At 42.5% G+C, this 25,120-nt stretch overlaps 1 protein-coding gene across 1 annotated transcript in view; it reads left to right on the top strand.

Moving 5' to 3' along the window:
* LOC111967576 (neuronal membrane glycoprotein M6-a) overlaps positions 1-19,074 on the top strand; it is a 40,359-nt gene extending 21,285 nt beyond the window's left edge. The window contains exons 2-7 of the mRNA XM_023992700.2: positions 6,544-6,736; positions 14,077-14,233; positions 14,709-14,862; positions 15,135-15,211; positions 15,487-15,552; positions 16,930-19,074. Coding sequence (XP_023848468.1) covers positions 6,544-6,736; positions 14,077-14,233; positions 14,709-14,862; positions 15,135-15,211; positions 15,487-15,552; positions 16,930-17,082 — 800 coding nt within the window. The 3' untranslated portion in view covers positions 17,083-19,074. The remainder of the gene's footprint in view (positions 1-6,543; positions 6,737-14,076; positions 14,234-14,708; positions 14,863-15,134; positions 15,212-15,486; positions 15,553-16,929) is intronic.
* The last annotated feature ends 6,046 nt before the right edge of the window (positions 19,075-25,120 follow it).

The following is a 25,120-nucleotide window of genomic DNA, read 5'->3' as shown; positions in this document are numbered from 1 at the left end:
TTGAATTAGATTCAGGCCAGTGAATACGTTACAGTATGCAACCAACTGTGACATGTTTTGCTATGGCCCTGGGTTGGTTTGAGTTTGTTGCTGCTAGTTAGTACACTGTTGTACAGTAGTCAGACATGAGTTAGCTAGTACCACCATAGCTGCATCCAATATTTATCTGTGCCATAGACATGGGTCGCACCTCGGATGCTGGCGACTGTGCAGTCTAAATTACACTAAGTTACAGTGGCATGGAAATATGATGACATTGCTAAAGTAGGCAAATAATTAGTAGGAAACAACTTTGCCATATGATGTGGTCAAATTTACTTTAAATGGCAATGTTGCCATTACTGTTACTGGCAGAATTCGTAAAAMAATACATTATATATACAAAAGTATGTGGACACCCCTTCTAATTAGTGAATTTGGCTATTTCAGCTACACCCGTTGCTGACAGGTGTATAAGATTACCAAATACATAACCAGCAGTCTATGGTCTAGCTGCTGGTATACTCACCACCACTGGGGACCAACAAACTCCAACCAYCTATTCCGCATCATGACAGGCTCCAACCATAGTTGTTGGCTGTRCATCCTGCTGGAAGCATACATTGCATGTTCAATCCATATAGGGCTTTTCAGTCTCAAACGGCAGTGGTCCTTTGTACGCGTTGGTTGGGGGTGACGAAACAACAGATCCCCATTCAACGAAGGGAAGCAAAGTGGGCGTGGGGGTGATTTGCATGTGGAGCTTGGCAAAAAGGGGCATGATTTGTTGAGATAATTATAATCCAAACCCAAACTTCAATTACTCATTTGGACGCACTGTTCCAAACTTTGTTTAAGACGAGACTGACTTTATGACCAAAATTATCCTATTTACACTTTGTAGCCAATTTTGACACTAGAATACATGTTTTTGACTCATATCGATGCCACATAGGCTGTTTTCAAAGGGATTAGTTGTTTTTTTAGGGGCAGTCGCTCTTTAATTAAGCATCTTTTAACACAGGCTTAACGCCTAACAAACACTTTATACATTTTCTTACACTTTTAACATAGGCCAGGCCTGATGTTACCTCCTATCCCAGCGACGCCTTGCATTATGCCTGGGAAGAAAACTTTTTGTCTCAGCTTTACATTGTCTCAACCATTGGCTCAACTTAACCCAAGGCAATCATTTTGATTATATTATCCCACACAAGGATGCACTTTCATGCTAGGTTTGGACCTCATATCGAAGATCATTGAGCCCCCAACTGATGTATAGAACAATCTTAAAAGTATCTACTTTGGTTTAGATACAAGCATCAAGCAACCTTTAACACAAATTAWTTTGACTTTGTTGAAAATCTTGTTTTTTTACCTAACTTTCTCCATTTGTTTTCTTCCTTCACCTCTTCCTAAATATTTGGTAAAATTATACATTTTGTGTATGGTTTCCTAGAAACCCTTTTTGTTTCATTACCACCACTCTCCCCATACATATGGTGCTGTTCTATCCGCATGCATTGATGTCAGAGGGACAAAAAAAGTTTGTTGTTGGCATTAAGTTCTTTGTTGTTGTAATATGACATGGCAGTTTTGCCAGGATTCCAGATGTAATACGYCTGTAGCCATGAAGTGCTTTGAAAGGCTGGTCATGGCTCACATCAACATCATTATCCCAGAAACCCTAGACCCACTCCAATTTGCATACTTCCCAACAGATCCACAGATGATGCAATCTCTATGCACTCCACACTGCCCTTTCCACCTGGGCAAAAGGAACACCTATGTGAGAATGTATTCATTGACTACAGCTCAGCGTTCAACACCATAGTGCCCTCAAAGCTCATCACTAAGCTATGGACCTGGACTAAACACCTCCTCTGCAACTGGATCCTGGACTTCACGGGCGACCAGGTGGTAAGGGTAGGTAACAACACATCTTGCACGCCGTAACACACCTCCTGTACTCCCTGTTCACTCATGACTGCACGGCAGGCATGACTCCAACACCATCATCAAGTTTGTTGATGACACAACAGTGGTAGACCTGATCACCGTCAACGGCGAGACAGCCTATAGGAGGAGGTCAGAGACCTGGCAAATGGTGCCAGGACAACAACCTTCCCTCAACGTGATCAAGACAAAGGAGTTGATTGTAGACTACAGAAAAGGAGGACCGGCACGCCCCATTTTCATTGACGGGGCTGTAGTGGAGCAGTTTGAGAGCTTCAAGTTCCTTGGTGTCCACATCGCCAACAAACTAACATGGTCCAAATGTTATGCACGCATGACCATCAAGAGTATTGACTGGTTGCATCACTGCCTGGTATGGCAACTGCTTGGGTTCCGTAGCAAGGCACTTCAGAGGTAGTGCGTACAGCCCAGTACATCACTGGGGCCAAGCTTCCTGCCATCCAGGACCTTATACCAGGCGGTGTTAGAGGAAGCTTAAAAATTGTCAAAGACTCAGCCCCTAGTCATAGACTGGTTTCTTCTGTACTGCATGCAACCGGTACCGGGGCGCCAAGTCTAGGTCCAAGAGGCTTCTAAACAGCTTCTACCCCAAGTCATAAGACTCTGAACATGTAATCAAATGCTACCCAGCTATTTTCTTACCCCCCCCCCCCCCCCTCTTTAACACTGCTGCTACTCTCTGTTATTATGTATGCATAGTCACTTTAATAACTATATCTACATGTACATATTACCTCAATTTCCTCGACTATCCGGTGCCCCCGCACATTGACTCTGTACCGGTACCCCCTGTATTTAGCCTCGCTGTTGTTATTTTACTGCTGCTCTTTAACTATTTGTTACTCTTATTTCTTATTATTTTATTTTATATTTGTAGGTATTTTTTAACAACTGCATTGTTGGTTGGGGCTTGCAAGTAAGCATTTCACTGTACCTGTTGAACTTGGGGCATGTGACAAATTACAATTTGATTTGATTTATAAATATGAGTTAAGTAGGCTATAAAAGACAATATATGTAATTGTTAACCATTAGCCACCTTTGGCCATTCTGTGAAAACTGATGTAACAGTTATTTTAACTTGTCTCCAAGCAACACTGTAGCTGCTCTCAGTTTTGACATGACAAGGAGTAGCAAGAAGTGGCATGATGGCACAAACAGACTGGTACCTACAGCAGGCTAGCAAACCTTGTCTTCTTGCTAAATACATCGCGCTAGAGAGAGTGAATGCTCCCTTTCATAACATATACACAAAACATTTACAGCAGGGATGCTGTAATATGTTTTTACTAAGGAAAATAGTACTGTAAAATATTACAGCATCTTTGCTGTAAAGCAAAATTACAGCATTAAGCTGGCAACTCTGGCACCAGTATAACGCTGTAGCTTTACAGGGAAAGGTTTACAGTGCACCTAAACTGACCTTGGCCAGTTGATACCCAACAACAACACACCCAATCATATTTCACTGTGAACATGATCAATTGGAACACCCAGTGGTAGCTCATTCAACAGGGATCTTTCTCATCCCAGGTAATGTAACACTATTGCAGCCGCCGTGAATAACGGATGGAAGTGGCTGGCGCTGTGCTGTGCCTGTGCTGCCTTGCTAAATTATGAAGAAAGCATCCAGTGGCTCTTTCAGTCAATTCACACTAGTTGTCATTTTCCTTAGCATAGCGTCAACACACAGAGTCAGGAATCTCAAGATCAATGTAGTGCTGTGAAATTAGACTGGGATGATGGGAGGAGTAGCTGTTGTCTTCCAGTGGAGAGTTGTTGAGATTGAAAACTTGTTAGAAGACAAAAGTGCCATGGAAATCTGTGTTAATGCCAAGATATGGTATCTCCTTCCCCTAGAAATATTGAATGAGTAATGAAAATATGGCCATATTATCTTTTGGTGATACATACGGTCGTTGGAATTATTTATACAATATATTGATGACATACTGTATATTATCGGCCTATTGGTCTAATGCGAATTTGCTACCGATCCTTGTCATTATATGATACCATCAATTGCCTTTATACTGACAAAGCATACCGTAACCTCAATTGCCTGCCAATCATCAATTCCCTATCTCTCGAGACAGAGTTTGATGTGATCAACCCATATCCATCCCAGTTGCCATGGCAACACTATCCCATGTATCTTTAGTCTTCATTGTTCAGGTCCCAGGGATATTATAACAGTATTTGTCGTGGCTAGTGATCCATAAATCCCACCACCGCCTATTAACTCTGTCCAGTCATAAGCAGCCACGGTGTTTCATTATTGATTCCAATGGCAGGCGTATACATCAACACTAATGTGAATTCCTGCAATGTTTCTGCAATGGAAGTGTGGAAGCCAAGCTATGACAAAAAATGTATAAGTTATGAAAAGACAAACATTTATATATATATATATATGTTTACCTTAGGTTCCTATTTTAAACCTGTGTAGTTTACATGTGTTGTAACATACTAATGGTTTGTAATGATAAATAGACACAACTTAATGTAAAGCATTACAAAGTTTCAGATTACCCTTTTAAAATCTAGCTCAAATAAATGTGTCCTCCAATTATGGGTGACACACCTGAATATTGCATAAGCCTAATAAAACCATTTTAACGAACATGACATGAGTCATTAACATCAATGGGCAATTAAGTCGCATGCCCTCAATACAACAGAGAGGTCTCTGTTACAGCTAGGCACACTTGACACTCTTATTGTCACCCATTCCCACTGAAAGTGAAGAGAGCCCTTAAATAGAGATGTCCTAGCTGGGAAATGATGTGAATCGGCCATGACGATACAGGCTGGCATTGGATTACAACTGCGAGGATGCAGATAGGCTAGCCTAGGATGAGGATCAGTCTGAGACTCTCAGCCCTCCCCAACCTAGCAGGCTGTGGCGGAGGTAGCTAGCTAGACTACTTGGTATTCCATTCACAGTCTGTATAGAAACATAAGCAGAGCGTGGAGGAGGGAGGAAGAAGAGTGCTATTGCGCTCGCATCGCAGAGAAAGGGAAGATCAACACGAGGCGTGATAGAGTAAATGACTGCCTGGCTGCTATGATGGAGATGTAATTGATTGGTTTCTTTGAGAATTACAATAAAAAATGGACTCGGCTTGGTTTATAGACTTTTTCTTTTTGAATGGGAAACGTGAGCGGGGATTGAATAAGGATGAATGGGGAAGAATTCATCAAGCGATGTAGATGCACTGGAGGAAATTCTCCAGCCGTATGAGCGTGAAATTACATTTGTGCATTTCAATAGCGCTGTTCATTGATTTGGGGAGCATATTTCAGAGTGCAGTGGGAGGAGAGCAAATACTATTTGACTCAATATCTGACCGGGAAAGAGTGAGGTTCACTAATAAAATTGAAATGGGACAAACCTGATGCACATTGCATTAGCCTGAAAGAAAGCYACGCATGTACAAAATGTATTTGTAGAGTATGTTGGCATAGCAGCCATTACTCATAGGATTAACTCACTGTCCAGATACATACACAAGCACTAACATTTCCATGGGTGTGTGATGCTTTCCTAATATGAAACAATAATCCAGTCAAATACATCCTTACATTCCATTCACAGACACAAAGACACAGACTGAGGAACGGAGAACTSTTATTAACTATTCCCCCTGATCCCCTGGGATGTGTGGCCAGACAGAGTGGACGGCCTGAATGCCTAGAGGTCAGACTTCACCTAGGGCTCAGGCTGAAAGGGTCAACTGCACCAGGGCTTTGCTGGGTTCAGTAGGTGTTCAGTTGAGTTCATCTCATTCCTCATACTMAGCTGTATATCAATTTCTGGACCTAGACTGCAGTTCACCAATGTGTAGAGGATGACCACTGTGTATAAAGATACCATACTGTACCACATTGTTCTTAGGTGAAGAATTGTTACRGCTCTAGTTTGTTGAATGAAGAGTGGACCAAGAYGYAGCGTGGAAAGTGTTCATGATTTTAATATTCAAAAACACTCAAACAAAATAACAAATGCACACAGTTCTGTCAGGCAGAAACACTAAACAAAAAAACAAGATCCCACAAAACCAACAAGGAAAATGACAACTTATGTATGAACCACAATCAGAGACAACGATAGACAGCTGCCTCTGATTGGGAAACACACACGGCCAAAAACAAAGAAATAGAAAACATAGACTTTCCCACCCGAGTCACACCCTGACCTAACCAAACATAGAAAATAATAAGGTCAGGGCGTGGCAAGAATCTCCTGTGTCGAAACCCCATGAAGTGTGCCACCCAGTCACATAATATTATTGTTTAAAAACAGTTACCATATTGATTATGGTAACTACTACAATGGTTACCAACTATCATAACAACATTTTAGTTGTTGTCGTGGTCRGAAAAAGGCCTTGAACTGACCCCAGGTTAGTCTGATTGATTCCTCTCAAGATTATTGTCCAGCACTCTCAACAAATACTCTCAATCATGTTTTTCTCCAACGTTCTGTTGTCCCATGGCTGCGATTTACTGCATATAGTGACAATTCCCTTTTATCTTTCATGAGTGATGTCTGACCTTCTCTGTCTCTCCTCTGTGTGTGCTCAGGATGCCTGGAGTGCTGCATCAAATGCCTGGGTGGCATCCCGTACCCGTCGCTCATCGCTACCATCCTGCTGTACGCTGGGGTGGCACTGTTCTGCGGCTGCGGGCACGAGGCCCTCTCCGGGACCGTCACCATCCTGCAGAACTACTTCGAGGTGGTCCGGGGACCCGTGGATTCCTTGGACGTGTTCACCATGTGAGTAGACTACACACCTGGGAGCTACACTGGAAACATTCAAGATGTACTGCTGTGTACCAACTGAAAGTTACTCCTATACCAAGTAGCTGCTATGTACAGTAATTGCAGACGGGGCAGAAAAGACAAACATTGTATTCTGGTAAAAGAACACTGTCTCAAACAAGGCGACAAACATGTCCCCCACGAATGATGCAGCGCTCCTTCTTTGTTCCAATTAGTGACAATTATTCCAACGTATGTTGTGTGGATTAATGGATTAATGAGAGGGAGAGAAAAAAACGAATTAGATCTTTTCCCTTTGCTGGAAATTTAAAGTTGATAGCTGACTATGGGCGGTATGTTAGAGAATGGACTATACTGCTTGAAAGGGAGATGCATTGATATAAAAAATGATTTGATTTTACGGGCAGACATTTGTACTAATAGTAGTCTTGCCAGACTATACTGATAGTAACATAATGGTTGATCTCAATGAATTGACTGTGACATCATGACATTGATAACTTCCAAGATGGCGTAACAGTCAGACGTGTGTATTTGTCTTGTCCCGTCCTGTATCGTGTTTACATCGTTTTCTTCATATATATTTTAATTTCTTATGTACAGTGGGGCAAAAAAGTATTTAGTCAGCCACCAATTGTGCAAGTTCTTCCACTTAAAAAGATGAGAGAGGCCTGTAATTTTCATCATAGGTACACTTCAACTATGACAGACAAACATTAGAAAAAAGTCCAGGAAATCACATTGTAGGATTTTTTATGAATTTATTTGCTAATTATGGTGGAAAATAAGTATTTGGTCAATAACAAAAGTTTATCTCAATACTTTGTTATTTACCCTTTGTTGGCAATGACAGAGGTCAAACGTTTTCTGTAAGTCTTCACCAAGGTTTTCACACACTGTTGCTGGTATTTTGGCCCATCTCCTCCATGCATATCTCCTCTAGAGCAGTGATGTTGGGCTGTTGCTGGCACACGGACTTTCAACTCCCTCCAAAGATTTCTATGGGTTGAGATCTGGAGACTTGCTAGGCCACTCAGACCTTGAGATGCTTCTTACGAAGCCACTCCTTTGTTGCCCGGAGCGTGTGTGTTTGGGATCATTGTCATGCTGAAAGACCCATCCACGTTTCATCTTCAATGCCCTTGCTGATGGAAGGAGGTTTCACTCAAATCTCACGATACATGACCCCATTCATCTTCTTTCCTTTACACGGATCAGTCATCCTGGTCCCTTTGCAGAAAACAGCCCCAAGCATGATGTTTACACCCCCATGCTTCACAGTAGGTATGGTGTTCTTTGGATGCATCTCAGCATTCTTTGTCCTCTAAACACGACGAGTGGGTTTTTACCAAAAAGTTCTATTTTGGTTTCATCTGACCATATGACTTCTCCCAATCTTTCTCGGATCATCCAAATGCTCTCTAGAAACTTCAGACGGGCCTGGACATGTACTGGCTTAAGCAGTGGGACACGTTGGCACTGCAGGATTTGAGTCCCTGCGGCGTAGTGTGTTACTGATGTAGGCTTTGTTACTTTGTCCCAGCTCTCTGCAGGTCATTCACTAGGTCCCCCGTGTGGTTCTGGATTTTTGCTCACCGTTCTTGTGATAATTTTGACCCCACGGGGTGAGACTTGCGTGGAGCCCCAGATCGAGGGAGATTATCAGTGGTCTTGTATGTCTTCCATTTCATAATAATTGCTCCCACAGTTGATTTCTTCAACCAAGCTGCTTACCTATTGCAGATTCAGTCTTTCCAGCCTGGTGCAGGTCTACAATTTTGTTTTGGTGTCCTTTGACAGCTCTTTGGTCTTGGCCATAGTTGGAGTTTGGAGTGTGACTGTTTGAGTTGTGGACAGGTGTTTTATTACTGATAACAAGTTCAAACAGTTGCATTAATACAGGTAACGAGTGTGAGGACAGAGGAGCCTCTAAAGAAGAAGTTACAAGTCTGTGAGAGCCAGAAATCTTGCTTGTTTGTAGGTGACCAAATACTTATTTTCCACCATAATTTGCAAATAAATTCATTAAAAATCCTACAATGTGATTTTCTGGATTTTTTTTCCTCATTTTGTCTGTCATAGTTGAAGTGTACCTATGATGAAAATTACAGGCCTCTCTCATCTTTTTAAGTGGGAGAACTTGCACAATTGGTGGCTGACTAAATACTTTTTTGCCCCACTGTATGTATTATAATGTCACTTTCCATCTACGGACTGAATATACTCTCCTGCAACTCGCCTCACCCAATGTGGTACGGATCTGCTATTTTTATACTTTAGAACCGGAACCCCCATCAGAAGCTAGCCAGCTAACTAAACATCCTTTTTCTGGACCCTGTCTTTCAAAGATAATTCGTAAAAATCCAAATAACTTCACTGATCTTCATTGCAAGGGTTTCCCATGCTTGTTCAATGAACCACAAAAAGTAATCAACATGCACCTGTAGAACGGTCGTTAAGACACTAACAGTTTACAGACGGTAGGCAATTAAGGTCACAGTTATGAAAACCTAGGACACTAAAGAGGCCTTTCTACTGAATCTGAAAAACACCAAAAGAAAGATGCCCATGGTCCCTGCTCATCTGCGTGAACATGCCTTAGGCATGCTGCAAGGAGGCATGAGGACTGCAGGTGTGGTGAGGGCAATACATTGCAATGTCCATACTGTGCAACGCCTAAGACAGCGCTACAGAGAGACAGGACGGACAGCTGATCGTCCTCACAGTGGCAGACCACGTGTAACAACACCTGCACAGGATTGGTACATCCGAACATCACACCTGCGGGACAGGTACAGGATGGCAACTACAACTGCCCGAGTTACACCAGGAACGCACAATCCCTCCATCAGTGCTCAGACTGTCCGCAATAGGCTGGACTGAGGGCTTGTAGGCCTGTTGTAAGGCAGGTCCTCACCAGACATCACCGGCAACAACGTTGCCTATGGCCCTGAAGCAAGGATATGCATATTCTTGGTACCATTTGAAAGGAAACACTTTGAAGTTTATGGAAATGTGAATTGAATGTAGGAGAATATAACAGAATAGATCTGGTAGAAGAAAATACAAAGAAAAAAACAACTGGTGTTTTTTTTTACCACCATCTTTGAAATGSAAGAGAAAGATCACTGTTATAGCCATCACTCTGGTTACAATTCAGATAGTGTCCACAAGATAGCAGCAGTGTATGTGCAAAGTTTCAAATTGATAACCTGGAGTATGACTGATCCTCAAGACTTTTAGTGTGAAGTCCACAGGTACATTTGGGGAAATCGTTAAGAAGACATTCACATTCATATTCCATTTCTCTGCAAGAATGTCATCAAATCTGTATACTTGGACTTTGATTTAGCTTTCCAAGTATTAGTAGCCATATTATAAGTTCAAAATTTGCAAAACAACCAGTTTTCATAACTTCATAACCCTGAATATCCTTATACTTTGGTCCAAAATGAAAAGGCATGGTGTCATACAAGGTAAGAAGCTACATTTTACAACATATACACAGCTTACTCCCATAAAGCCCAGCTCATTGGCTATCTAGCTAGCTTTGTTTGACCACGATTGGTGCTTATTTGACAAAGATACAGTCGTTCAAGAGATGGCCGCACACGTCATCGGTGTGCCATGAAGGCGACGCTCTCTGAACAAATATGGTCCCTATAAGATATACTACACCCCTAATGAAATAGTGAAGTCTTGTTACCTTCTAGGATCTCTGAGGAATGGATACGAATGTGATTTGACTCGTTGAAACAACGTTTAGGGTGAGATTTTCACAGATTCCTTTCTTTGCAAATTGAACGAGTGGAAATACAAAATCGATAGTGCATGCTATATGGAYCTTTTTAGGATATGAAAAAGGATTTGATCTAACAAAACGACACTTCATGTTATCTCTGGGACTTTGGATGATAAATCAGAGCAAAATTTCAGAATGTAAGTACACATTTCACCTTCAGAGGTGAATTTATCAAACCTATCGTGGGGAAAAAACAGTTTTGTTGTTAGGAGCTCTCCTCAAACAATAGCATGGCATTTTTGCGCAGTAATAGCTACTGTAAATTGGACAGTAGAGTTACATTAACAAGAATTGAAGCTTTCAGCCGATATAAGACAGTTCTATAAACCAACATTTGTTCTTACTCTAAAATCTGCGATCTTGACAAAACGCGCTGAATGATTTACAACTGTCCCGTTGATGGGATGCCGATCCTCAATTAATTTCAAGCCTCCAAACGAGCTTCAATGCCATACAACACTCCTTCCGTGGCCTCCAACTGCTTTTAAATGCTTGTAAAACTAAATGCATGCTCTTCAACCGATTGTTGCCGCACCCGCCCGCCCGACTAGCATCACTACTCTGGACGGTTTTGACTTAGAATATGTGGACAACTACAAATACCTAGGTGTCTGGTTAGACCGTAAACTCTCCGTCCAGACTCACACTAAGCATCTCCAATCCAAAATTAAATCTAGAATTGGCTTCCTATTTCGCAACAAAGCCTCCTTCACTCATGCTGCCAATAATACTCTTGTAAAACTGACTATCCTACCGATCCTTGATTTCGGCGATGTCATTTACAAAATAGCCTCCAACACTCTACTCAGCAAACTGGATGTAGTCTATCACAGTCCCATCCGTTTTGTCACCAAAGCCCCATATACTACCCACCACTGCGACCTGTATGCTCTCGTGTGCCAGCCCTCACWACATATTTGTCGCCAAACCCACTGGCTCCAGGTCATCTATAACTCTTTGCTAAGTAAAGCCCCGCCTTATCTCAGCTCACTGGTCACCATAGCAACACCCACCCGTAACACACACTCCAGCAGGAATATTTCACTGGTCATCCTCAAAGCGAACACTTCCTTTGGCCGCCTTTCCTTCCAGTTCTCTGCTGCCAATGACTGGAATGAATTGCAAAAATCACTGAAGCTGGAGTCTTATATCTCCCTCTCTAACTTTAAGCATCAGCTGTCAGAGCAGCTTACTGATCACTGTGCTGTACACAGCCAATCTGTAAATAGCACACCCAACTACCTCATCCTCCCTTACTGTTATTTATCCTCTTGCTCTTTTGCACCCCAGTATTTCTACTTGCACATCATCATCTGCACATCTATCACTCCAGTGTTAATGCTAAATTGTAATTATTTCACCTCTATGGCCTGTTTATTGCCTTACCTCCCTACTCGTCTACATTTGCACACGCTGTACATAGATTTTTCTATTGTGTTATTGACTGTATGTTTGTTAATGTGTAACTCTGTGTTGTTGTTTTTGTCGCACTGCTTTGCTTTATCTTAGCCGGGTCGCAGTTGTAAATGAGAACTTGTTCTCAACTGGCCTACCTGGTTAAATAAAGGTGAAAAATGTATTCATTGTTGTCTATCATTTACACTTATGCAAATGGTGTCTTTACAGTAAGCATGTAAGACGCTTTAAAGGCATTTGAAATTATTTGACTGTTTGATTACTCACTTTAAATTATTATGAAGTACTTGCAAAAAAAATGTGAGAAGAGAATATCTAATTCATGCACATTTATGTTAATAATTAGGCTTATGTCAGCAATTCTATTGTTTTAGCAATTAACCAAGGTTTTTGATTTCTTATTGAGTCAATAATGAAAAKAAGTTTGAAATGAATTTATTATATACATGTCAAAGAACGAGTAACACAATGAATGCAAATGTGCAATGTTGTGTAAGGGCTGTGTAAGGGCCATTTGACCAAGAAGAAGAGTGATGGAGTGCTGCATCAGATGACATGGCCTCCACAATCACCCGACTTCAACCCAATTGAGATGGTTTGGGATGAGTTGKACCGCAGAGTGAAGGAAAAGCAGCCAACAAGTGCTCAGCATATGTGGGAACTCCTTCAAGAATGTTGGAAAAGCATTCCAGGTGATGCTGGTTGAGAGAAGGCCAAGAGTGTGCAAAGCTGTCATCAAGGCAAAGGGTGGAAGAATCTTAAATATAAAATATATTTTGATTTGTTTAACACTTTTTTTGGTTACTACATGATTCCATGTTATTTCATAGTGTTGATCTCTTCACTATTATTATACTATGTAGAAGATAGTAAAAATAAAGAAAAACCCGTGAATGAGTAGGTGTGTGCAAACTTTTGACTGGTACTGTACATTCCAACATAAATTCATCAGTTATTCTGCACTCTGGCACACACAGACGAGAGTGCTCTGAAGCAGTTTTTGCAGTGACATTCTATTGCAATGGATACTTGCATAGTGGAGTCTTTTGTTAAGTTTTACTACACGATACATTAAAAAAAGCTGCGTTAGACAGGAGTAATTACACATACTGACCAGCTCAAATTGACAGAAGCGTGCTATATGGCAGACCAATCCAAACTCATCTCTCGGCATGTCCAGCTCACTCTTTATCTCAGCCAATCATGGCTAGCGGGAAGGTTGCTAACTTTTTCTGTGTTTTAACCAACTAGGCTTGTAATTTAACAATTTTATTCGTATTTACAGATGGCATACACGTTTGTTTTTAAACACATGAAAGTTCACTTTTCCAGAAGTCATTTCTGCCCAAAAATATATTTTGATTAAAAAATGTTAATGTCTCTCCTGTGAAGTAGTGACCCGTGACATACGCTTAGTTTCCTGAAACGGGTCACATATATGGGAACTCCTTCAAGACTGTTGGAAAAGCATTCCAGGTGAAGCTGGTTGAGAGAATGCCTAGAGTGTGCAAAGTGGTCATCAAGGCAAAGGGTGGCTACTTTGAAAAATCAAAAATATCTTTTGATTTGCTTAAAAAAATGTGGGTTACTAACTGATTCCATATGTGTTATTTCATAGTTTTGATGTTTTTACWATTTTTCTACAATGTGGAAAATAGTACAAATACAGGAAAACCCTTGAATGAATAGGTGTGTCCAAACTTTTGAATGGTATTGTATATGAACCTATTTCCATGACAATAGCTCAAACATGAAAGGCGACATGCTTGTTCAAAGTTTGATATTTCCATTGATTACTATAGCACCCTGCCTTGGGCCAATCGGTGTAATTTTGGAATTTCAGTTGAGTACTATAGCACCCATCTTTTTCCAATCAGTGAAATKTTGTAGATTACGAATCTYTATTGCAAGACACCCAGGTMATTYACCCAAGTTTCGTCAAAATCAGTCCAGTGCTGTCTGAGATATCTCGTGTGACGAATGTACGACCGTACYAATGTACTAACGGACGGAGAACAGATCCACTGTCCCCTCCCCGATTTCATTGTGGGGGAGAATAAGTCACTTGTATAATTACTGTATAAAAAAAAGGACACATTTGTCTTTTTCCCTCTAGGATTGACATAATCAAGTACGTGATCTATGGCATCGCCTCAGCGTTCTTTGTCTACGGCATTCTGTTGATGGTGGAGGGCTTCTTTACCAGCGGAGCCATCAAGGACCTGTATGGAGACTTTAAGATCACCACYTGTGGACGTTGCGTCAGTGCTTGGGTAAGGGATAACTGATCACTGAATTATAAGGTTTATTGACATTCAAGWGTATCTCGTTATGTTTTATATGAATGACCTGTATGTAATGCGATGGCCCTTAGGGGGCCAATCTTTTTTTTTGCCATATATCACAATTATTGTCATAATTTAGAAGTTAATGGGCATAATGTTTCCCAAATTTCTTTCGAGTAGCCCCATCCATTCCACTTTCTATTCCAGTACTGGCACACCTGTTTCAAGTGGCCAATCATCAAGTCCATGATGAATTGAATTAGGTGTGCTAGTACTGGAATAKATCAAATAAGTGGAATGGGGAGTACCTGAGGAGAGGTTTGGGAAACACCGATACAGACTCGGTCTCAATAAATCCCGATAGGAAATTGGTGGGACGTCAATGTTATTCCTAAATCGTTCTTTGAAGCACGGTATAGCAATTGCAACCTGGAATCTAACGAGTCTCCTCTATCTGTCTTAGTTTATCATGCTGACGTACATCTTCATGCTGGCTTGGCTCGGGGTGACAGCGTTCACCTCCCTCCCYGTCTTCATGTACTTCAACATCTGGACCATTTGCCAAAACACCACCATCCTGGAGGGGGCCACTCTGTGCTTGGACCCGCGCCAGTATGGTAAAGAATCAGGATATAGCTTGGTCTGATGCTTCTCTCTGGGGTTTTTCCTACATACAGTATTGTCCATGGGGTGAGCTACTGATGGACAGCTTTACTAAGTGTTGTTACTGTTGCACATGAATGGGTTGTAAAGGTGAAATACAGCTTTGGAGAGGCATGATGTGTAAAGGACAGGTTCATGGTTTAGTTTGATTTCGGTCTTGTATTTGCCACAGTGGAAATAACAGGTGCAAATATCTAAGTGGCCTTTTTTTCTCCTCTCATTTCAGGTATTGTGCCAATTGGGGAGGGGAAAACTGTATGTGCTGGGTCTGAGAAGTTTTACAAAATGTGTGAATCAAATGAGGTATATCAAATAAAACACTTGACAAACATTGACATACCATGTGAGTACAGTATATGTTTGTTTATGCCATATGTGATTCTTGCTTCCAAAGTAATAAAACATCTCAAGTGATATTGAAATATTGATGTTTGAAAGCCAGAATAACCATGCATTTAAAAACATTCCCATTTACATGAAGGCTTTTGTTTTTCAAGTAATTCATTTGACCACAAAGTAAAAGGTGAGTTTAATGGGGAAGCCTGACTAACATGTCCTCTCCTTTGTCTTTAATACAGCTGGACATGACATTCCACCTGTTCATTTGTGCACTGGCTGGTGCTGGAGCAGCTGTCATTGCTATGGTGAGACACAAAAAACAATTACTTTTCTATCTCTGTCGATACATCTGACATTACAGCGTTGATTCATATCCATTTGAAGGCAATATCACATCTAATGGACCATGCCATTTGTATGAACCGCTGACATCTGTACAAGCCGCTGTATAGATTATATCTCATGTTCCTCATGTGAGAAAATATGAATCAGACATGTCTGTTTTATTGAACTAGGCTTACAAATGGAAGGACAAGGTTTTGATTTGACGTGGTCATTTTACATATGACAATAATAGGTCGAATACAAGCGTTAACTGGGTTGATTTCTATAGCTACAGTAAAAATCTATGTTTTGCTACATGCGTGTGGGTATGGCTAGTGAGGCTGTATTTGGCGGAGTAGAGAGAGAAGATTTTTCGCTCTCTCAGAGATGCAAGGCATGTCACCGCGTTGTCATGGAAACTGGGAGAAGAAAGGTCCAGAGCTTGGTGAAAACATCACTCAGTAATTTGTGAGGAGCCATTTTCTAAGAAAGGGAATGTGGTCGTTAGTCAATGATGATGGTGCAAAGTGCAGCGCAACATTTAACTAAACAAATTGCTGGCAAAATTAAACAGTGGTGGTACACAGATACAGACACCGATCAATGATTATTTAAATGATTAATAAAACAAAATACTAAGACGAGATGATAAACGGAATGGATGTAGAGCGTTTCCACTATTCCAGTCCTCACAGCTGAGACTGCAGCTTTTGTCCGAATCCTTTAGAGACCAGTTGGTCTTTGTGTAGATTGAAATCCATTAGCAGGCTGCTAATAATGTCCAAGATTCAATTCGAAAGGTGTGGCAATGTAACAACCACAGTCATTTAAGCACAATACATTCACAATGGCAATGTCTCAAAGGATCCTTTGCTGCCACGGAAACCCTGCATACCGCCCATTTTTTCTAATGTACTGCCACCTGCTGGCATGTCAGTGAAATTACACAATTGTACATCAAAAAAAGAAAATATAAAATCAATACATTGTTTTTCGCCTCGAGAAGACCTATTGTAACTATTTTTTTCAGCTTGAAAAAAATATGTGGGCCACAATTATAGCACTTTATATTTCTGATGATGATGTCATGATGTGAACATCTCTCTTCTGATAGAGCATGGGGCTTGATTAGAGGGGTATATTCATTTGTGAAGACTTTTCCACATTTGTGAAGAGAAATGGACCCAAAAAGCGTGTTTTCCAATTAAGTACATGGTGAAAATAGGGTACACTTTCTTCCATTTCGTGGAAGGCTTCTTTCCCAAATCAATGTCAGTGGAGAATTGAAAGACCAATAATTTTCAGAATTTTTTTTTTTCTCCCTGAATGAACTTATGGGTGACTTATCTCTGTTTCAGATCCACTACCTGATGGTGCTGTCGGCCAACTGGGCCTACGTGAAGGACGCGTGCAGGATGCAGAAGTATGAGGACATCAAGTCCAAAGAAGAGCAGGAGCTCCACGACATCCACTCCACCCGCTCCAAGGAGCGTCTCAACGCCTACACATAAGGCCAGCGGGAGGCCTGGCCCTGCCACCCTCTCCCCTCCTCTCCACCATCCCCTAAAGAGGGGGGTGGGTGGCGCCCGGGGTCCTCGCCCCCTCTGATGTCACTGGTGCATCATATGACAAAGTGGTCCGGGGGACCCTCATACAACCCCCCCAAACAGCATTTCAGATGACAAGCCCCATTATCACTCTCATGGACTGCATTATTATTATTATTATTATCATCATCACCTGTATTATTGTGTTTTTTATAGTATTTGGTAGTTTCGTACGTAGTAGAATTAGAAGTAGCTAGCAGCAGTATTTTTCGTATATACGTTTTTACTTTGGAGAACTTTTATTTGGATTTGATCAAGTGTCATTATTTTTCCACCTTGTATTATTTATTTCTCTTCATTTTTAAGGTGGTCAGTTGGGGCTTAAAAGGGTTTCAAGCACATTTCTCGTGTTTGTGTGTCTATTTAGATCTCATTTTAAAGAACTATGTAAATGGTGGGTGATCAGTTTTGAAGACTTCAATATTTTCAATCACACAGGGGAACTTTTAAAGCTCCTGAAGCCTTTACATACCAGTACTGCCAGGGATCTAAATATTAACTTTGAAGTGAAAGAAATTTGAATCATATTTTAACATATTCTTTATTTTTTACTCCGGTTACACGATAGTGTTACCAAATTTTTATTTAACAAAAATATAATTTTCTAGCTGTGCCAAGCCTGTTAAACAGGAAACACTTAGGTCAATATCAAAGAAAAAATTTGTCCCCAAAATGATAAACAATTAATAATTTTGTTACTATATGAGGCATCTTGCGAATTTAAAGCTGTGTATCGACTGTAACGCAGGGCTCTCCAACCCTGCTCCTGGAGAGCTAACATCCTGTAGGTTTTCACTCCAACCTTAATCTAGCACACCTGATTTTAATAATTAAATAGTTGATCAGCTGCATCAGATTAGTTACAACTGGGGTTGGAACAAAAACCTACAGGAGGGTAGCTCTCCAGGAACAGGGTTGGAGAACCCTGTTCCAAGGACTGGGAATGATTCGATTGTCTTTAATCATACGCCACACAAGCACATGCAAATATGTTCTCATACCCTCTTTTTTTATTTCATAAAGTTTAACTTTATAAATACTAGTATAAAACAAGTTTTTGCAGATTCTGCGCTGTATATATTGAGATATAAATGCATACTTATATGTTTAGCACTACAAATTCAGGACAATTCATAAGATAATAAAAAATAAGTTACTGTGGTTGAATCCACTACTGATCTCTCAGTCTTACAAAAATCTTGATGCTAAAAAAAGTTGTTGGTGTAACATGTCACTTTTTGGTGGATTCATCAGACGTAAGAAAAGTGTGTGTCACACAGTGAGTTGTTATGTTTATGACATCAAAAATGTGATTGTCTTGCTTACACATCCTTATGTCATAGGACTCCGAAGGTGGCCTACCATTTCATTGCCTGGCAATATTTGTTTAATCAGTATTTCTAAGAGCTAGTTTTGGGAACTTATTTGACCATTTCTGTGCTCTCTCTAGGTGTAAGCGCATTGATGTTCAACTCCGAGTTGGATAACTGTAATGTTAGGTAAAGACTGTGAATTTAGATGTTTTTCGTGGCATGGACATGCATTAATGGTATAGAATTATTAACTCAAAAGTCATTTTATTTACACTTTGCCTGTCTTGCTGTGTCAACCCTTTATGTGCAGTACTAAACCCCCCCACGCTAACAGCATTATACTACTGATATTAGACTGTATTGTTTGAGTTGTCTCTGTTTAGTTTGTGATGAGCTATCAACCATGTCTTAAACTGATTCTTGTGCCAACGTCGCTTCTACAGTAAATGACTTGACAATGCTTTCGGCTTTATCCTACAATTAGTCTTTTGTACTTTCAACAGAAAGATTACTTACGTAGCAGGATTTCAATTGAAAAAATGTGCTTGCATAAATAAAAATTACTTGTGTACTTGTTAATAAATAGTTTGTGGGTCTTGTGTGTGTATTCCCTGTTAACAGTTTGCAGTGTTGGTAATACTCTGTAACTATTCATGTAAGTACAATGTAACAAGTATTGTAATTTACAATTGGGTTGGGGTAAGAGTTAGGGTTAATGCAGTAAGTACAGTACAGTGTAACACTGAGTATTACAAAAAGATAATGTTATGTACTGTGGCAGAGAAGCCACTAGGTGGAGACTCGTCGAGGCCTGGTGACAGACGGAGTCTACATTTGATATATTTTACTAATTTAATATTCTTTCATTTGTTAATATTTGTCAGACGTTTTTTTCAATTTAACATTATAGAGTATTTTGTGGAGATCAATGACCCGAGGCATCATTTGGTTACCCTCCAAACGGCTATCTACAGGACAGGCTTGGGCCACTGCTGCCCTCCATGACAGCCCCAACCCTGCAACAGGAGCCTCACCGATGCAGCTTGACATATGCACAAGTGGTGTGCAGTCCCAGAAACATTACCAACACTGCTGAACCTATGACTTGAGGGAAATCCACCTATTTCTCAGTCTGCTCTGCATACACCTGTTTGGTCAGGGACCTTGGCAGAGAGTTTTCCCACTCAACCCCAGCAAATATTATCCACAAACACCTCCCAGTATCAACCACAAACACCTCCTGGTAGACTGGCTACATCCCCTCCCTCTGGTCAAATCATCCGGACTGGTATCATAGACTATAAAAAACGTAAATAGGGGACACTCATATTTGTATGATAACATATGTTACGTTTGGTATGGATACAAAAGATAGAAGGTTAAATAAAAAAGGAACAGAGGATGGTTGGTCGGGCTGGGTGGGTGGGCATATAATGTGAATGCCAAGGACACCTTTAGCATTTGAGCTAATTAGCAACTCTGCAACTACTTACTACTGTTTAGCTTCTTTGAAACGAAGCATGTTAGCTAATCCTAACCCTAACCTTAACCCTTTTAGCTAAACCTAACCTCAACTCTAACCACTAACGCTAACCCCTAGAGCTAACATTAACCAGCTACCTAAAATTATCATAAGCCACCTAGCCACCTAGCTAATGTTAGCCACAACATATTGGAATTCGTAACATATCATATGTTTTTTCAAATTTTTAACATTTTGTGCATTTTCCATATCTGTAACATATTGTACGAATTGCAATTTGTAACATATCATGCGAATTATAATTTGTAACATATCATACTAAATGGATGATGGACATCCACAAATTAATACTATACGAAACGTAACATGTCTCGGATTTAACTACAGACGCTGTCACGTTCCTGACCTGTTTTATGTTATTTTTTGTATGTGTTTAGTTGGTCAGGGCGTGAGTTGGGGTGGGCATTATATGTTTTGTGTTTCTTGTCTTTTTAGGTCAATGCCTGAATTAGCCCTTATAGTGGTTCTCAATCAGAGACAGGTGTTGACGTTTTCCTCTGGATTGGACACATATATAGGTTGGCTGTGTTCACACGTTGTTTGTGGGTGGTTGTCGCTGTGTCTGTGTTTATTTGCACCACACGGTACTGTCTCGTTTCGTCTATCTTTTCTTTCTGTTCATGCGCGTGCTGCTTCGTTATATGTAGTTTGCATGTTCAGTGTCAGTCTACGTTGTTTGTCTTGTTATTTTGTAATATTCAAGTATAGTTCGTGTCAGTGTTCGTCGTGTCAATAAATTCATTATGTCTACACCTTCGCTGCACATATGGTCATCATCGATCCCTCTCTCTCCTCTCTCTCGTAGACTGAGGAGGAGGAAGAAACTAGAGTTTCGTTACAGAACCACCACCAATTACCAGAACCAAGCAGCGGGGAAAAGGCGCAGCGACAAGCAACCGCAGAAATCCCAGGATTCATGGACATGGGAGGAGATCTTGAACGGAAAGGACCCTGGGCACAGGCTGGGGAGTATCGCCCGCCCAAAGCTGAGCTGGAGGAAGCGAAAGCTGAGCTGCGGCGATATGAGGAGGCAGCACGGCAGCGGGACAGGTACGAGAGGCAACCCCAGAATTTTTTTGGGGGGGGGCTAGAGAGGAGTGTGGCTAAGCCAGGTAGCAGACCTGAGCGCACTCCTCGTGCTTATTATAAGCAACTGTCACTGGTCAGGCACCGTGTTATGCGGTTAAGCGCACGGTGTCGCCAGTGCGTGCCATAGCCCGGTGGCTATAGGGCAGCCCCCGAAAGTGTCAAGCTGGTGTGGGCATCCAGCCGGGGCGTATTGTGCCTGCTCAGCACGTCTGGTCTCCGGTACGCAGTTTCGGTCCAGGGTATCCTGCGCTGGCTCTGCGTGCTGTGTCTCCGGGGTGCGGGGAGGGTGCAGTGCTCCTATGCCTACACTCCGCTCGTACCGGGCTAATGTGGGAGTGGAGCCTAAGGGAGAAGTGCGTGTAGTAGGCATAGATCTCCAGTGCTCATCCACAGCCCGGTTCAACCTGTGCCTGCACTCTGGAGGGTACGGGCTGGAGTAGTATGCCAGCCTGGGGGAGTGGTGCCAAGGCTGCGCACCAGAGCTCCAGTGCCCCCCACAGCCCGGTCCTTCAGGTGCCTTTTAACATCAAGCCTCCTGTAGGTCTCTCCAGCCTGGTGGGTCCTGTGGCAGCCCCACGCACCAGGCTGTCTCTCCGTCTCCTCCCTACAGGTGTGCCCGTCTGCCCAGCGGCGCCTGAACCTGCCGGCTGGCGTCATAAACTGCGCGCCTGACTGCCCGTCTGCAACTGCCCGTACTTGCTGCCCAATGGCGCCTGAACTGCCCGTCCCAACGGCGCCTGAAGCCCGTTGCCATGAGTCTGCAAAGCCGCCCGTCTGCCACGACCGGAAAGCCGCCCTCTGCCAGAGCCTAAGAGCCGTCCGCCAGACAGCAGCCGCTAGAGCCTTCCGCCAGACCGGATCAGCCAGACGCTTCCGCCAGACCGGATCAGCCAGAGCCTTCCGCCAGACCGGATCAGCCAGAGCCTTCCGCACAGACGGCATCAGCCAGAGCCGTCCAGCCAGGACCAGCCTTCAGAGCCGTCCAGCCAGGACCAGCCTTCAGAGCCGTCCAGACCGGACCCAGCCTCAGAGCCTCCAGCCCCAGGACCAGCCTCAGACCAGCCAGGACCAGCCTAAGCCGTCCAGCCATGACCAGCCAGAGCCGTCAGCGAGCGCATGACAGCCAGAGCGTCAGCGAGCCCATGACCAGCCAGAGCCGTCAGCGAGCCATGACCAGCCAGAGCCGTCAGCGAGCCATGACCAGCCAGAGCCGTCAGCGAGCCATGACCAGCCAGAGCCGTCAGCCGAGCCATGACCAGCCAGAGCCGTCATCCAGCCAGGATCCGCCAGAGCCAGCCAGCCAGGATCGCCAACCAGTCCGTGTTTGTCCCTCAGTCCGGAGCTGCCGTCCCTCAGTCCGGGGCTGCCCTAAATCCAGGCGGACCCATGTCTAGGGTTCCCAGTCCACAGGTCCGGTGGCGAGGGTCGCCACCTGAGGAGGCCACAGAAGCGGGGATTTATTATGGTGGGATGGGATCCACGTCCTGCGCCAAGAGCCGCCGCCGCGCGGACAGATGCCCACCCAGACCCCCCCTAGACTTTTTTGTGGTGCGTCCGGAGTTCGCACCTTAAGGGGGGTTCTGTCCACGTTCCTGACCTGTTTTATGTTATTTTTGTATGTGTTTAGTTGTCAGGGCGTGAGTTGGGGGGGCATTATATGTTTTGTGTTCCTTGTTTAGGTCACTTGAAATTAGCCTATATGGTTCTCAATCAGAGACAGGTGTTTGACGTTTTCCTCTGATTGAGAACATATATAGGTGGTGTTTTCACACTGTTTGTTTGTGGGTGGTTGTCGCTGTGTCTGTGTTTATTTGCACCACACGGTACTGTCTCGTCTCGTTCGTTTCTTTCCTGTTCATGCGTGCTTTCGTTATGTAGGTTTGCATGTTCAGGTCAGTCTACGTTGTTTGTTTGTTATTTTGTAATATTCAAGTATAGTTCGTGTCAGTGTTCGTCGTGTCTAATATATTCATTATGTCTACATACCTCGCTGCACATTGGTGCATCCTGATCCCTCTCTCCTCTCCTCGTCTGAGGAGGAGGAAGAACTAGAGTTTCGTTACAGACGCATTGTTTTTAAATTGCTGCTACTTTGCTATTTTGTAAAGTGCACCAGTCAGTACCTTCTGCACCCCCACAACATGATGCTGCCACCCCCGTGCTTCACATTTGGGATTTGGGAGTTTTTTGGCTTGCAAGCCTCCCCCTTTTTCCTCCAAACATAATGATGGCCATCATGGCCAAACAGTTCTATTTCTGTTTCATCAGACCAGAGGACATTCCTTCAAAAAGTACGATCTTTGTCCCCATGTGCAGTTGCAAACCGTAGTCTGGCTTTTATATGGCGGTTTTGGAGCAGTGGTTTCTTCCTTGCTGAGCGGCCTTTCAGGTTATGTCAATATAGAACTCGTTTTACTGTGGATATAGATACTTTTGTACCTGTTTCCTCCAGCATCTTCACAAGGTCCTTTGCTGTTGTTCTGGGATTGATTTTAACTTTTTGCACCAAAGTACGTTCATCTCTAGGAGACAGAACGTGTCTCTTTCCTGAGCGGTATGATGGCTGCGTGGTTCCATGGTGTTTATACAGATGAATGTGATGCCTTCAGCCGTTTGGAAATTGCTCCCAAGGATGAGGATGACTTATAGAGGGCTACAATCTTTTTCTGAGGTCTTGGCTGATTTCTTTAGATTTTCCCATGATGTCAAGCAAAGAGGCACTGAGTTTAAAGGAAGGCCTTGCAATACATCCACAGGTACACCTCCAATTGACTCAAATGATGTCAATTAGCATATCAGAAGCTTCTAAAGCCATGACATCATTTTCTGGAATTTTCCAAGCTGTTTAAAGGCACATTCAACTTAGTGTATGTAAACTTCTGACCCACTGGAATTGTGATACAGTGAGTTATAACTATAATAATATGTCTGTAAACAAGTGTTGGAAAAATTACTTGTGTCATGCACAAAGTAGATGTCCCAACCGACTTGCCAAAACTATAGTTTGTTAACAAGAAATTTGTGGAGTTGTTGAGAAACGAGTTTTAATGACTCCAACCTAAGTGTATGTAAACTTCCGACTTGTACAAATGACCTCGACAACCTTGCATCCCCGCACGGTTGTCGACTCAAAATTGACTCAAAACCGTTACCCCGTGTACATAGCCACATTATTATTTTATTGTGTTACTTTTTATTTATTTTTTACTTTAGTTTAATTAGTAACTGGGTGGAAGCCAGCTAGTGATGGCTATTTAACAATCTGATGGCCTTGAGATTGAAGCTGTTTTTAAGTCTCTCAATCCCAGCTTTGGTGCACCTGTACTGACCTCGCTGTCTGGATGATAGGGTTGACCATTTCAGATCGTCAGTGATGTGTATGCCGAGGAACATGAAGCTTTCCACCTTCTCCACTATGGTCTCGTCGATGTGGATAGGGGCTTGCTCCCTCTGCTGTTTCCTGAAGTCCAAGATTAGCTCCTTTGTTTTGTTGATGTCGAGTGAGAGGTTATTTATTATGAGCTATTCCAGGTTGGGTGAACAGGACTTGAGTTTCTGCGTGTTATCACAATCACACCATGAGTAGTTAATCAGGAAACATACACCCCCACCTTTCTTCTTCCCTGAGAGTTCTTTATTTCTGTCTGTGCGATGTTCTGAGAACCCAGCTGGCTGTATGGATGGGGACAGTATATCCAGAGAGAGCCATGTTTCCCGTAAAACAGAGTATGTTACAATCCCTGATGTCTCTCTGAAAGGAGATCATCGCTCTGAGCTCGTCTACTTTATTATTAAGATACTTAACATTTAGCGAGTAATTTACTCTGAAGCGGTGGATGGTGTGCACGCCTCCTGAGTCAGACTAGAAGTCCACTCCGAATACCTCTTCTCCGCCAGCAGTGTTTTGGAGCAGCCTCTAGAATAAATGAAATTACCCTGGGGGGTACGAGCAAAGGATCGAAAGTTATTTCCGGCTGTATGTATTAACACAAAAAAA

The sequence above is a fragment of the Salvelinus sp. IW2-2015 genome, linkage group LG8, assembly GCF_002910315.2.
Source record: "Salvelinus sp. IW2-2015 linkage group LG8, ASM291031v2, whole genome shotgun sequence".
Taxonomy (NCBI): Eukaryota; Metazoa; Chordata; class Actinopteri; order Salmoniformes; family Salmonidae; genus Salvelinus; species Salvelinus sp. IW2-2015.
Note: the sequence above shows the minus strand (reverse complement) of the source record. Positions and strands in the feature narration are given on the sequence as shown.